This window comes from Eptatretus burgeri, chromosome 10 (assembly GCF_056783735.1).
Source record: "Eptatretus burgeri isolate ZD-2024b chromosome 10, Ebu_testis_v1, whole genome shotgun sequence".
Classification (NCBI taxonomy): Eukaryota; Metazoa; Chordata; class Myxini; order Myxiniformes; family Myxinidae; genus Eptatretus; species Eptatretus burgeri.
In genome coordinates this window covers 105,495,731-105,510,183 of record NC_140970.1, presented here as the reverse complement: position 1 = coordinate 105,510,183, position 14,453 = coordinate 105,495,731, and the positions used below count along the sequence as shown (strand labels likewise).

Below are 14,453 nucleotides of genomic sequence, written 5' to 3'. Positions count from 1 at the left end.
GTCCTTCCATAACAGCTTGGACAGCTCCTTCAGCGATGACACCCGATTCCACAAACATATCCGTTAAACCAGCACCTTGGAAGTGCTTTCCAATAATGGACAGAAAATTTGTGACTGTGTGGAAATCACTCATCCTCAGAACGAGTCCTTGGAATGTTGCGGTGTATTTCCATGTGATCTTGGCTGCTTTTGGATACAATGCTTGGTCAAACACACACACGATACATTGTAACTGCAGTTCTCGCATTGTCTTCAGACACTCGTTGAGAACTTGAAAAAACAGTTGACATCTTTGTGGCTGGGGCATTGATGGTAGGCAAGTTGGCTGGAGTGTCAGGTCTGATGGAGATGCTGTCTCAAGTAAGAATGTTAAAACCAGTCCAGCTGGGAATATTCTGGTTATTTAGGCGACATGCCATCCTGGCATGGTTTTTCCAACTCGAGGTCTCCACTGCAACTCTGGTGTCTACATCCAATGTTGCTGCCTGCAGAGGACCCAACCTTTCTCCGGCATTGCACTGCTTTAGATGCAGTTCATCAATGTTGATAGTCCTCTTCTTGTTCTTTGAAATGTAAGGCTTGAAGACTGGTAACTGTGGACCAATGAACTCTGGTTGGATGCCAATGCCATTTACGTGATGCGAAGTTCCACCACTACACAATGTTTCCTCAAGTCTGTCTATATTATCCCACACCAGTGTAGTAAACACATGTGTGTTAATTTTTGTCGGCAAGATTACGTTTTTATCGGATTCTAATGCCAACTTCTATAGACACAGTGCTGTCTTAATCTGCTCAGTCATCGCATAAGACACACAATGTCCAAGTCTATTCAGCATCTGGATCAACTCCACATTTCCCGTTCTTAATTTGACCACAGTCGGTGATTGTACATGTTTGGATGTTTGGTGGATTTTGTATGCCGCTCATGACTGCATAAACAATGTCTTGACCAAAAGAGTTTATGTGTTTGTCTAATTGTTCCCTCTGGACAGACTCTCCCTTCTTCCCTTTCCCTTTTAAGACTGCATTCAGGAAATGTGTAAGAGAGCTCGACAGGCATGCTGATTTTGGAGTGAGTTCTGATGGTTGAGGAGGCCACTCATCTTGTTTGCCCTTTGATTTCAGCTATCACCTGAAGAGCCACTTTCTATGAATGACATGAGGTCTTCAGAGGATTTAGTTGCATTCACCTCCGTCTTCAATGCCAGAAGGTCTACAGAAATGATGTCTCTGGCAAGATTGTCCGGATACACTACCAGTTTCCCTTTGCTATCGCTGATGTGTAGTGAATCCCCAAACTCTGCCTCCAATTTATAATGAATGTGCTTTCTTGTTTTCATACATGCTATGATTCAGGAGGTCAGGTCAGTGATCAAGACCACATCGGGATGATTAAACAGTTAATTTTGAACAAATTGAAATAATCGTTTGTATGCACTGCCCTCAATCATAGAATATTTAATGTCTGGATCACTGGATGTACTTTGTCCATCACTGTCACTCACTTTTGTGTAAAATGAAAGCAACCCTAGGAGTAATGACCTTCGGCTGCCACTACGTACATCCCTACTTTGTACCACTAGCACCCACTTGTCTATTTTTCTGTTTGCAGCAGTTTACAGCTGTGCATCAGCTGCAAGCATTGTACGCTTCACCAATTCTTCACGAGTTCTGGTTCCCTTCAGATATTTGGTTTTCTTTGGACACAGGATGCTTGGTGGATCTTCTAGATTTTTCTTCACTATCAGCGTTCTGACTAGCATTAGATTTTGATACGTCATCCAGAAGCCTTTTCATAGTGAATATACTGTGACATTTCCTATGCGATTGCAGTGGTGGTATTTCCTCCTCTCCCAAGTCTAATGCTGATGTGATATCCAGAATTGGCAAATGATTGCGTATTTGAGCATCTCTCAGAGGAGTGTTCAATGAATTGATGTCCTGCATGGATACCACATTTGCATCTGCACCCTCTGCATTGCAGTGATAATACAATTCTGAGTCATCCGCACTTGCTTTGGAGGGTCACCCCCCCCCCACCCCCCGCCTTTCCGTCGTCATCTGAGTGTCGCTCTATTAAACCTGCAATTAAAATAAAGTTGTATTAGTGAATTAAATTAGTATATTTTGCATATTATATTTTTATATGGTATAGTTTAGTATATTTGGGAATAGTGCTGGACCCAACACAGAGTCCTGTGGAAAGCCATCAGTCACTTCCACACTGCCAGAGACAGACCCAGCTACAACAACCAGTATGCTTTGACCGGTTTATAAGGGGACATTCTCAAATTAAATGTCCAAATTTACTGTTTTTTTTACGATCTTATTTTGTTCGTCAGTTTCGTATTAAAAAGATTTTCAGATTTGGTTCTTGTAGTTTTTTTTTAATTGACTGTTTCTTTTTCCCTTTTTTTCAAAAATTTGAAAAATACAAAAAACTTGGACTAAATTTTAAAATATCCTTAATATTTAAAAATATTCTTATTACAATATTTGCGTATACACTGTTTTAGTAGCATATCCCAATTTTTTTTTAAAATCAGATGAAAATTCAGGGAGGAGATAGATTTTCCATGGACCCCCTGTTTACTGGTGGCCATCTTGAATTGGCCGCCATCTTGGTTAAGCTCTTCATTTGCAAATGTTATCACCTCAAAATGATATCTCCACAACGATACGAACGAGGTGTTGTGACTTCGAATTTGCCACCCCAGATGGGACCGATTGTCACTCGGGCCCAAGCACTATCCTCCCGCATCGACAGCACCACCTTACTCCATGCCTTTAACCAAAATTCTTACCAGCCATTCCATGATCTTTTACTCCCTTTGTCCAACTAGGGAATTTGTTTGCTCATGACAATCAAATCCCCTTCATGTCCTTGAACATCTCACTCGTCTCCCACATTTGCTGCCCCTGATATTACGTCAGCCTGGAAATTCTTCCACAGAAACCTGCTCTCGCTTATGCACAGATTCATCCCATCACATATTTGATTATCCCACCATTCTTCCCACCCATTGTATGTTGAATCCTGTGGTGAGGCATTGCTCTGAAACAACTTGCCTTCTCTTCCTGGGAGGCTAATCTGACCGAAGGCATTACATGGGGGTATACAAGATGGACATTACAGGGACTTTTAGGAAGGAAAGCAGGGAATTTGAAGGAGCTGCGTTTGGGGTGGATTAAAGGGGGTAGAAAAGATCGAGGTTTGGGATGGGGGATGATAAGAGGTGGTGGTGAACAGTTGTTTTAAAGGCCTGGAGGGAATGATGGAGGGAAGAGTGAGGGAGGTTATCCCAAAGGTGGGAAAAAAGAGGAATGAAAGACTGAAGGTGAGCAGTGATTCATGATTTTGGTAGTTTTACCAGAAGGGGGTTATTGGCGGACCTTCAGCGCCCTCCGGAAATATTGTGGGGACAAATCGCAGAGCATGGGCGGAGGGGGGGGGGGGCGAGAACGGAGAGGAGATGGGAATAGACAGAAAATCCATCTACGTTATTAAATTGGTTTAATATCTGATTCAGTTGATTTTGGTGATGGTTTGGATATATCTCTTTTAAAATGGTTTTGTCCACTGTCTACCCCCCCGCCCCCTCTCACGATCCTGGGTTGGTTTGGTTGAGTCCACATTTACGTTCAATTTCTCTTCGTGATAAAACGATTAATATTTTATTTATTTTTAAATTTTGGGTTGCGTGCACTAGCCTAGAGACAAAGTATCTTCCTCACGTTTGAATCACCATCCAGGCTCCAGCAGTGGTTGAAGTAGGTCTGGTTACAGTTTGAGATTGTTTTTAGAGGCGACCAAGAAGAAGTACAAATTGGCGATGTTGCCATCTCTAAATGTGGTACTTTAGCGATGTATTCTGGTGTCTTTTAAGACTTGGTAGTTCAAAAAACGCTTGAGAATAAAAGTTATGGCTTTCAAATGCTGATGTGTTCACTCCTTAGGAGTTTATGAGCATATTGTTGTGTACACATTTGAATGGGCAGCCATTTTTTTTTCTGTATCATCCCTGTATACTTCTGTACTCCATGATATGTGAAAGAACCTTTGAAGTAGTTCCTATGATAAAGAACACCTGAAAATGCCCCTTGACTTGATCTCGGAAAGATCACAACTTGGTCCTCAAAACCTACACCAAAAAAAATAAATAAAAAGAAGAAGAAAGAAACTTTGAGCCTTGTGAGGGTCTCATTGCACCTTGTGACACACACTTAAGAAGACTGACAAAATTGATTGTTCAATGTTTGCAATGTTTCCATGAAGTCGTTTACCATTCTCCCTTACTTCAGGCTTTACTGGATGCTGTGCGCGAGCTCCAGCATACCGTGATTCAGGACCTCGACCGGCTAACCTCGTCCAACAACCCAGTGTCCAACACCACACGCCTTGCCCTACTGCCTGGTTTATCTCCAACACATGATCTCATGATATTTGAATTTGCTACTTCTGAGAGCTGTGGCAGTTTCAAGCAACTGCTGCAGGATACACAAGCAGCATTGGGTGAGTGATAGTGGGAACTAATGACGAATGTAGAGACATTATGAAACTAGAAGGGCACTCTCCGACATCGCAACGTCACCAGATATGCCTCTGCCCACTTTATTACATCATTATACATACTTGTACCGAGTTTGGTTTACTTTTGTTTTACTTTATAACTTGTACCCTGAACCCAGATTCAAAATAATAAATAATTCTGGCTGCCAGATCAGACCATGTATCCGATCAGGTTTAAATTTAAAACATATTCCCCATGATGACTAAATCATAATTGTGATGGTTTATGGCGATTTATCTGATTACCTTAAGTTTTTTTTTTTCACCACAATTTCACTCTTTTATGTCTTGAAGTATAAAATAAAATAAAAAAATTACACCTTTTCCCTTCTCATCTTATACCCACCGAAACCACGCGGCTTCTCTACCTCCTATTCTTCTTCCTTCAACTTTTGCCGATCTACCATCTTCCGTATTATTTTCCTCATTCACATTCACCGTGCACCTTCACGATCTTTTCTTCAACCTTTCCTTTCCCTAATCTTTAAAGAAAAAAAAACTGGTCTCTTAAAATGTTCCATCTCCCTCGTTCACACGTGTGGTTCTCGTTATTGTATCATAATTCACCACTCTTCTTCTTCTTCTTCTTCTTCTTCTTCTTAAAAAAACTGTTTTCATTTTGACCTTTCCTTCATCCCATGTCTAAAAAGTCCCACTGTTACAACGTTTCTTTCCTCCATTCTCTTAATTCCCTTTTATTGCATCCCTCACGTAGTGTCTTCAAACGTATCTCTGACTTTAAAAAAATTTAAAATCCCAGTTTGGAATGAACGTTCATATGCCATCAATCGTCCTTTTTCCACAACTTCAGTGCCAGTTCACCCCACTGAGTTAAATCTACCTCCTCTGAGCTCCTCACCTGGCATACCCTCTCCTTACCCCTTCCATCTTTCCCCTCAATCTATCTCCTCTCTTAGCACCACTTCACTGTCTTCTACTTTAGTATCAGCTCCTCCTCTGGTGTCCCAAACTGTGGTGTTCTAACATCTGTGGGCTCTGTTCTAACCTAAGATATCACACCGTCAATCAGTGCGATATGAAGTCAAATCAAGACTCTTTCTTTCCTCTCAACACACCTCCACCTCTTCTCAGCCCCTCAAATCTTGTAATCTTGTGCCTCCCCCTGCCAACTACCCTCTTTACGATACCACCACGAAGTCTCATCCCTCACCTCTCCTCTCACCCTCCTGCCCCATGGCTGTGCCTGCTCTCATCATCTCCCCACCCTCTCAAAGCTTCCCTCTTACTCATCCCTCTCAAAGCAACCTTCACTCTCTTCCCCCTCCAAGCTTCCCTCTCACCTTTCTCAAAAACTCCCTCCTCACCCTTCTCCCTCCAATCTCCCCCTTCTCAAAGCTGCCCTTCCCCCGCATCCACAAAGCTGCCTCCTTCACCTGTCCTCTTCTCTTCCAACTCATTCCTCCACCTACTCCAATCGTTAACGTCAAGCTGCCCCCTCTCTTATTACTCCTCACTGTGCTTCATCACATCACCACTTGGCCTTTTCTTCTCCTCCCCCTCCTCCTCCTCCTTCTCACCCTCTCACCTAGCTCTTCTGCAATGTCCCACACACTGTCAACAACTCTACCTATCTCCCTCCCTCCTCCCTTGTTCTGCACTTACCTTCCCTCCCCTCCCCTGCACCCAAAACCTCCTTCCCTCCCTCTTCCTTAACAGTGTGGACCTCAAACATCTGGGACCTTCGTTCAAACCTGACAGATCTTTCCATCCAGACTGCCACTGGCAAACCAGACATAACCTGCTTAATATATACTTTCCTCCTCCAAGACATCTCTGACTTCCAAGTATCTCTCCCTGGTTACTTCCTCCTCCGGTATGACAGACCTGAGCCTCGTCCTGGTGGCGGAGTTGCTCTCTTCATCAAAAACTCTATTCCTCACTCACCATGCACTGCCCTCTTTCAAAGATTCTTTCAAAGAAACTTGCTCTCCTTCTCTTGCACAGATTTATCCCCTCTCGTCTTCAGTTGTCCTACCTTTACTCCTGCCCATGGTGTATTGAAACAACTTGCCTTCGCATCATGGAAGGCAAATCCAACTGAAGGCAATTTCATTTGCTTCCACAAAGCTCGGAACAAGTGTGTGTCTAACCTCAGGAGAGCCAGGAAACAACATCTTTCTAATCTCAAGTCTAAACTCTCAAACCTGTCTCCCTTCTCCAAATCCTGCTGGCATCTTGTTCAGTCTGTTTTTGGTGTATGCTTCCCCTCCATCCCCTCCCTTTCCTCAAATGGCCACACAGCTGACACTGCATGTGAAAAGGTTAAATGCCTCAACTCCGTGTTTGCTTCTAAATTGTGTCCCACACCCATCGCTTTCTGTACCCACCTTACCCTGTCACACCCATCTGTTCCTGGACTATGTGTCCTTTTCTCCTGACAAGATGGACAAATTGCTGTCAAACCCGACTCAGATACTGCAACCGGTCCAGACGGCATCAGTCCTCGTGTTTCACAAATCTGCTCTGCTGCTCTTGCTCACCCACTCTCTGTTTTATTCGCCCTCTGATTTGCTCAAGGTCATCTGCCATCTGCTTGTAAATCAGCAAACATTACCGCTCTCCATAAAAAAGCTGCAAAAACAGATCCCTGCAATTACAGACCATTCGGCCTGCTCCCAATCATCAGCAAGGTTATGGAATCCATCATCGCTTCCGACATTAAATCCATCCTCTTCTCCAATGGGTTGATTTCTGATCATCAATTTGGATTCAGACCAGGTCACTCTACCCTGGACATGTTGCTTCTGCTCTCCCAACAATGGTTGGAGATCTTCAATGTCAAACATGAGATCAGAGCCATCTCCCGTGACATATCGTGAGCTTTTGATATGATCTAGCATTCTGCACTGCTCACCAAACTCTCTTCCAATGGTTTCCGAGGCAATCTCCACTGATGGCTCGAAGACTTCTTCTCCTGCCGCACCCAATTGCCTTTGTCTTCACCCGATTCCTCTCTGGCCTCGCCCCCCCACCCTGTCTGTGATCTGTCCACCCTCCACCCCCCACCCCCATATTTCCGCAGGGTGCTCAAGGTCCGCCAGCAACCCCCTTCTGGTGAAACTACCAAAATCAAGAATTTCTTCTCGCCTTCATGCTTTCATTCCTCTTTTTTCCCACCTTTAGAATAAACTCCCACACTCTCTTCAATCTCACTCTTGCCTCCAGGTCTTCAAAACAGCTGTTCACCACCATCTATTATCTTTCCCCATCCAAAACCACAATCTTTTCTACCCCCGTTCATCCACCTCAATCCACCCACCTTCTTCAAATTCCCTTCTTTCCTTCCTAAAAGTCCCGGTAGTGTCCATCTTGTTTACTCTGTGTACCCCACCCCATCCCTCTCCCTTCCACAAATCTCCTAATGTCTCTGTTCCTTACGGTTTTGTGCTTCCTTCACGCACCCGTCTTGTCTCCTGCTCCCTTGTTGTATGTTCTGTGTGATAGCTCTTATACGAGCCTCGACAATGTATACAAAAAAATAAACAAAAACAAACGATGAAGCAGTTTAAGAAAGAAAAATTCAAATTTTTTTATTTAGACCCATATGGCTGCCAGACCATGTGAGTTTTTAATTATTTGTGAACACCCTGGTATCCCCAACGATTGGGGAACATGTGGGTGAAGTTTCCCCTCGATCTGTCAAGCCGTTCTGGAGGAGATGATTTTTAAAGGTTAAAGGGTAAATCCAATTTTGCTGCCAAACCATGTGACATATGACATCGTAGTTGGAGGACTTTTTGTTCTTCATGGATCGGCGATCATACATGTAAAGTTTCACCTTCATCTATTCAGCCATTTCGGAGAAGTAGATTTTAAAGATTTTATGTTAAAAACAATATGGCTGCCCAACCACTTGACCAATAATTTCACTGATTTTATTTATATATATATATATATATATATATATATATATATATACATATATATATATATATATATATATATATATATATATATATATATGTGTTGTTGTTCGTCTTTCGGCTGCTCCTGTTAAGGGTCGCCACAGCGGTTCATCCGTTATGATCCGCATACTGATTTGGCATAGGTTTTATGCCGGATGCCCTTCCTGACGCAACCCTGGTCGCTTCTTACGACACAGGGATAAGGATTGGGTTTTGCAATGATTCCGGGCTGCCCTACACCCTCTCATAGTGCGGCCCAGTGCAGAGCACCCGTCCTCAAGCGATCCTCCAACCCAAGCCTCCGAGTAGCCGGATTACAGGCGCACGCCACTACACCCGGTATACTGATTATATATATATATATATATATATATATATATATATATATATATATATATATATATATATATATATATATATATATATATATATATATATATATATATATATATATATATATATATATATATATATATATATATATATATATATATATATATATAGTCCGATTGCAATTTAGCCTGAGATGATCGTCAAAATTTTTCATTCTGATCAGATGAAGCGTTTGATGTGTGCAATTTTGACGTCATAACGAAGCCACCTATGACATAATAAAAGCCACACTTGCTTCCCATGGAGAGTGCTTGCCATGTGCCAAGTTTCAAGTTTTTTCCATGGAGCAGTTTCAGAGATACAGAGGTCCAAAGTTTTTTTCCTTTGTTCCAATATGGCTGCTGCACCACGTGACATATGACATCATAATTATCATAAAAACATTGCACATGAGTACTCGCAGCAATGGTGAAAATTTTCTCTCAATCGGTAAGCGGTTGCGGAGAAAACAGAAAATTAGCATGGGCGTACGTATGTACGGACGGACAACCCAAAAACATAATGTCACCGGCGACTTTGTCAGCAGAGGCATAAAAATTTTTGATTGTTGTGAAATGACCATGAGGTGTAATTAAATGAACCAGAGTGAATCAAAAATGAAATGAAGTATGCGATTACAAAAAAGAGGGGGCTGAATTTGAAGACGCATGAAGGAGTTTGAGTATCAGTCAAGTGTCATTGAGTGTTTGGGGGGGTGTAAATTGAGGTCACAAAGCTAATGACAGTTGAAGCACAAGAGAAATAGGATGCTTGGTAAACTGCTATCTCAAAGTTTCCATCTTCCTAAATACAGATTGTGGGTGTATCATCGGCCAGACTTTGCAGTGCCTTTATTCCTCGACTTCCAGATAATGTCCTGAACAACACTTTTATTGTTACGGCAGGTGAGACATGGCCACATGTAGAATCACGCTTCCTGAAAGCAATCTCCATAATGAAAACCAGGAGTGGGATGCAGGTATTTACATCAATATCAATATTTTTCACCCACATGATTAACTGTGCAACCTCAAATCTTCATAACATTGAATAAAGAGCATTCAATATTCATGGGCACGTCTTGCATCTCCCTCATGCAGTTCTCATGTGCAACAGTGAGTGCAAGGACTTGTGTGAGGCAGCAAGAGGTATGGGTGTGCAACAGTGATGGGCTGGTCGGTCAGGTGTGCCTCCTGCGCCTACATCCAGAGCCTCTTTTGGAGGCCTGTGTGGCTGTGTGCTCCTCACGTATCCTCTGCATTGCCACGGTGCCTGGGTATGCAACGTACAAATTACTCTACCTCTAAGATTTTCCATTGCCCTTCCCTTAATGGATGATGTTTATTCTCCATTTTCAATTGTCTCATAATGAGGTGGAATGTGATGCATGTTTCGTAGCCTTGGCAGTGCCGTTTTTGTCCTCACTATTGCTGACGACTTCCCAATAAGCAAGGAAACTGGTGCGGAAGCTAATGGGGGCATTTAGCATAATGGTCCTCATGCATGTGCTACTTGTAAATTGCAACAGTTGCAGAGGAACCCGGGTAGGGTTTGAAATGGTAAAGGGTTTATCTTGTGCAGCTTTTCTTGTTTGCTTTATGCAGCCTTTTTGTTGGAAGAGCAGAGGAGTTATTAATTATAAAGTCCGACCTGCAGCTGGCAGTAATTAATTAGGGAAAAGCTTATTGGTTATTATCTCCAATTACTGGATGGAGAAGTGATTGGGTCTTTAATATATATATATATATATATATATATATATATATATATATATATATATATATATATATATATATATATATATATATATATATACATACATATATATATATATATATATATATATATATATATATATATATGTATAAAAATAAAGCACTTACTTTGTGGAGGCCTTCTTCGGTTGCTTTATGCAGCAGCTTTGGCTGGAGGAGTGTAGGACGTGTTAATTATTTATATAATCCTTGCCACCTGGGTTTCCTTGATGAGGTGAGAGCTGATTGGCTATTCCTTCCATTCACAGGTGAGAGATGTGGATGAGTCTTTATTTTTCAAGTATTGATTTATTTTGACGTTTGCACGTGCTGCATGCTTGGGAGCCTCATTGGTTTGCATTGCTGTCTGTGCTGCCGCTGAAGATTCACCAATAAGCGATGAAACCGGTCCGGCAGATGAGAGTGTGTAGCATTGGGATTCTCGTGTGTATGATGTGTGGATGTCTTTATAGCTGTGGAGGAACTCTGGGAAGGGTTTGAAACAACAATTGCGCTTACATTATGTAGGCCTTCAAAGGTTGCTTTATGCACCAGCTTTGGCTGGAGGAGTGTGGGAGATGTTAATTATTTCTATAAACCAGGTCACCTGGGTTTAGGTGAGAGCTGATTGGCTATTCCCTCCATTCACAGGTGAGAGATATGGGTGGGATATATTTGTGTACATACGTATATATATATATATATATATATATATATATATATATATATATATATATATATATATATATATATATATATATATATATATATATGCTGTTATGTGGAAAACAGAGGGGGGGATAGGGCCAGGTGAGGACTTGCGGCCACAACGGAAAGAGCTACGTGTTTTCCAATGACCGATCACAAGCTGTTTGGCCATTGTTTCCGAGCCATGGCGGCAAAATATGCTTTAGGTCTGGAAGAGGCGATGGACTTTCATTTTTATATGGGCCGCCCCGTGGGCGGGATGCTCTGGAGGATGGACCTCCCTCAAGGAGTGAGCATCCAATCACGATGCCTGTGGCAGGGTTAGGGTTTAGGTTAGACAGTGCCAGAGTACACAGGCCAAACTGGAGGATTGTGTGAAGAAGAAGAAGCATGAATAAGAAGCTCTGGACAAAGTGCAGAGACAGACAAATGCTTGTTCTGGATGTGGAGAGATAGAGTGGAACTCTTGGAACAAAAGAAGTTCGCTCTTGGTTTTCTCTCGCTAATAGTTCTTGGACTCTTCATCATTGGCTCTCCTCATCTTTTGTGCTCCTCGTCTCTGGCTCCGGCTCTCTCCGTTGCTGGCTTTCCTCGTTTTGGACTCTCTTCCTTGCTGACTCTCATCGTCTTGCTCCTGCTTCCATAACGGGCTGCACATTCAGCATCACTCTGTGCATTCATCATCACCAAAAGAGAAGCCCTCACCTGCATTTCCGATTGTTTGTAAAAGTGTGATCTGTGCTGGCACCGAATTTTGGGATTAGGAATTGTTATTTATTTCTATTCTTCATCTTAAATAAGTTTGTTTTTTTCCCCCCATCATCCCTATCAGTCGATTTGTATAAATATAGTATGGTTTGTATGTATGGTTCATCCCCATCCCCTCATCCCCCTCATCCCATATCAAAGTATGGTTTGAAAGCAACCAAAAAATCCAAGATGGCCACCATCAGAATCACCAAATTACAAGATATTTCATTGCACATAAACATTTCCGGTCTATATCTCCATAATCTGGATCTCCATAATCTCCATAATCATGTCAGTTACCTATAATACAAGAATATTTTACGTGCAGTGTTTCATTATCCTTCATATTTCTTCCCATATTCATCCATCATATTTCCAAACATACATCTACATTCTACAACTTACAGTGCCAATGCAGACTGCATAAAGCATACGTTTCAGAGTGAATAAAATAGTTTTTACATTTGCATTATATCTGCATCATATTGAATACAATATTCATGGAACTAAATAACATAACCAAATCTCAAACATGGTAAGTATTTAAATACAACATATATTCTAAACAATTTAAAACAGAAGTATACTCCAATAGAAATGAATATTCCTGTCGTTAACGTGAATTGCAACTAATCCTACTCATTGTCAGACTCTGAGCTGTCTCCATTAAGATAGTCTGATTCGTCTGGAATGTCCGAGTCCGAGGTGTTCGCTGAATCTTCAGCGATGTCTGCCAACTGTTGTGACAGGACCCCTTCCTCATACCAAAGGGGCTCCAGCTTCCCCTCAACTGAAATCCACCCATGTCCATCACTTGGCTCAGGGATCTCAAGATTTGCAACATGGGCTCTTTTCCAAATGCCAAGTTGGAAGTTGACTCTCCAGATGTGTTGCTCCAGGCTCTTCTTGCATGGAGGGAGAGTCCCCATGTCAACTGTGCTCGAACAGGAGAGACGGTCATCATCTTTCGCATACAGCTCATTCATTTTCATGAACCGCAACTCATTGATGCTCCGACTACGAGGTCTTCCATATAACGCACAGGTGAACTTATCCAGGTCATCCATCAGGTCATCGGGTGCTTCCCACGTGTCTCCTAATCTAGCGAGAACTGGTACAAACTTGGGCAGCCTAGAAAGGGTCTTCAGTGGCTTCAGTTTCAAGAATCATTCGATGCAGATAGCTACCATATTCTTGGACCATATCAAGAGAACCAAGTTCATATGCACATCTTATCACATCGCTTGTGCCACTGTCTGCATTGTAGACTATGTAAGTTTGGAAGTTTCCTGTGCGGTGTAATCTACATAACGCCATTGAGTCTTGTACTTCTCATGTTTCTCGAACTTAGCTTTAAGGTTTTCCCCATGGAATTTGGGATTGGCGAAATCCGTATGCTGTAGGTTGCCGATATAAATGCTGGAAAGCTCTGACAGTTTGATCATGTGTTTGCCTCTAATGATATCTCTTTCTATGACTTTCTGAACTTCTGCAAAGGCCTGACTGTGTGCTTGTGCCAGGTTTGTTTGTCTCTCCTTGTCCGCTGTGCTTGTACTCCATTTCTCTGGATTCTGTGTGTAGATAACCCAACAGGATTTGTGATACTTCGCTTCTGTAGCAAACAAATCATGACCTCTTATCCGTGTGAGTAATTTCTCGTCACATTTGTTTTCAGCTACTTCAAAAACTGTTCACCATCCGTCACACTCAAACTGGCTTAAGCCTTCAGTGGTGTGTGTCCCTTTGATCTTGACCTTTCGTCTCCCCTTTGAGTTAGAGAAGATGCAATCAGATGAAAACAGTACCTTGTGCCCTGATGAATCCCTCTGACTTAACTTGGAGCATGATGGAGTCAATGGATCTGAAGGAGTGGAGAGGCAACTGAGGTTCATGGTAAATAGTTGATAGCATTCTCTGTGATATCCGTGACTCAGTAAGGGAATCTGGTATTAGGTCACAGGTACTCATCATATGTTGGACTGATCCATGTGGTTGCGCCAGTCTCTTGTCTCGGATCTCCTTCAACCTTGCTAGTCAGGCTGTGGAATCCTTGATTGTGGATAATAGCACCATAGGGCCACATTGTAACCCAGGGATGTGCACAATGCATTCGGGCTCCAATGCGGACTTCAAGCCTCCATGACTATCATCTTTCTGACGCTTGGGAGGTGGGTCTTCTCGCTCCTGGCCGCCTTCTGCTGCTTGCTGTTCAGACATCAGTTGACTATGTTGTGCACAGCTAGTACGAACCTGAAAATAGAAGGAAACAGGACTTGAAACTTCATATTTTCATTCGGTATTAATTATTGCAATTTGTTGTATCACATTCTTAAATATTTCTGATTTGGACTGGAACATATAACTTAATTA

At 42.2% G+C, this 14,453-nt stretch overlaps 1 protein-coding gene across 2 annotated transcripts in view; it reads left to right on the top strand.

Moving 5' to 3' along the window:
• LOC147019368 (rho guanine nucleotide exchange factor 17-like) overlaps nucleotides 1–14,453 on the top strand; it is a 223,311-nt gene that overhangs the window by 113,942 nt on the left and 94,916 nt on the right. For both annotated transcript variants that reach the window (XM_085899824.1, XM_085899823.1), the window contains exons 11-13: nucleotides 4,306–4,516; nucleotides 9,777–9,850; nucleotides 9,972–10,147. In XM_085899824.1, the coding sequence (XP_085755950.1) occupies nucleotides 4,306–4,516; nucleotides 9,777–9,850; nucleotides 9,972–10,147 (461 nt within the window). The remainder of the gene's footprint in view (nucleotides 1–4,305; nucleotides 4,517–9,776; nucleotides 9,851–9,971; nucleotides 10,148–14,453) is intronic.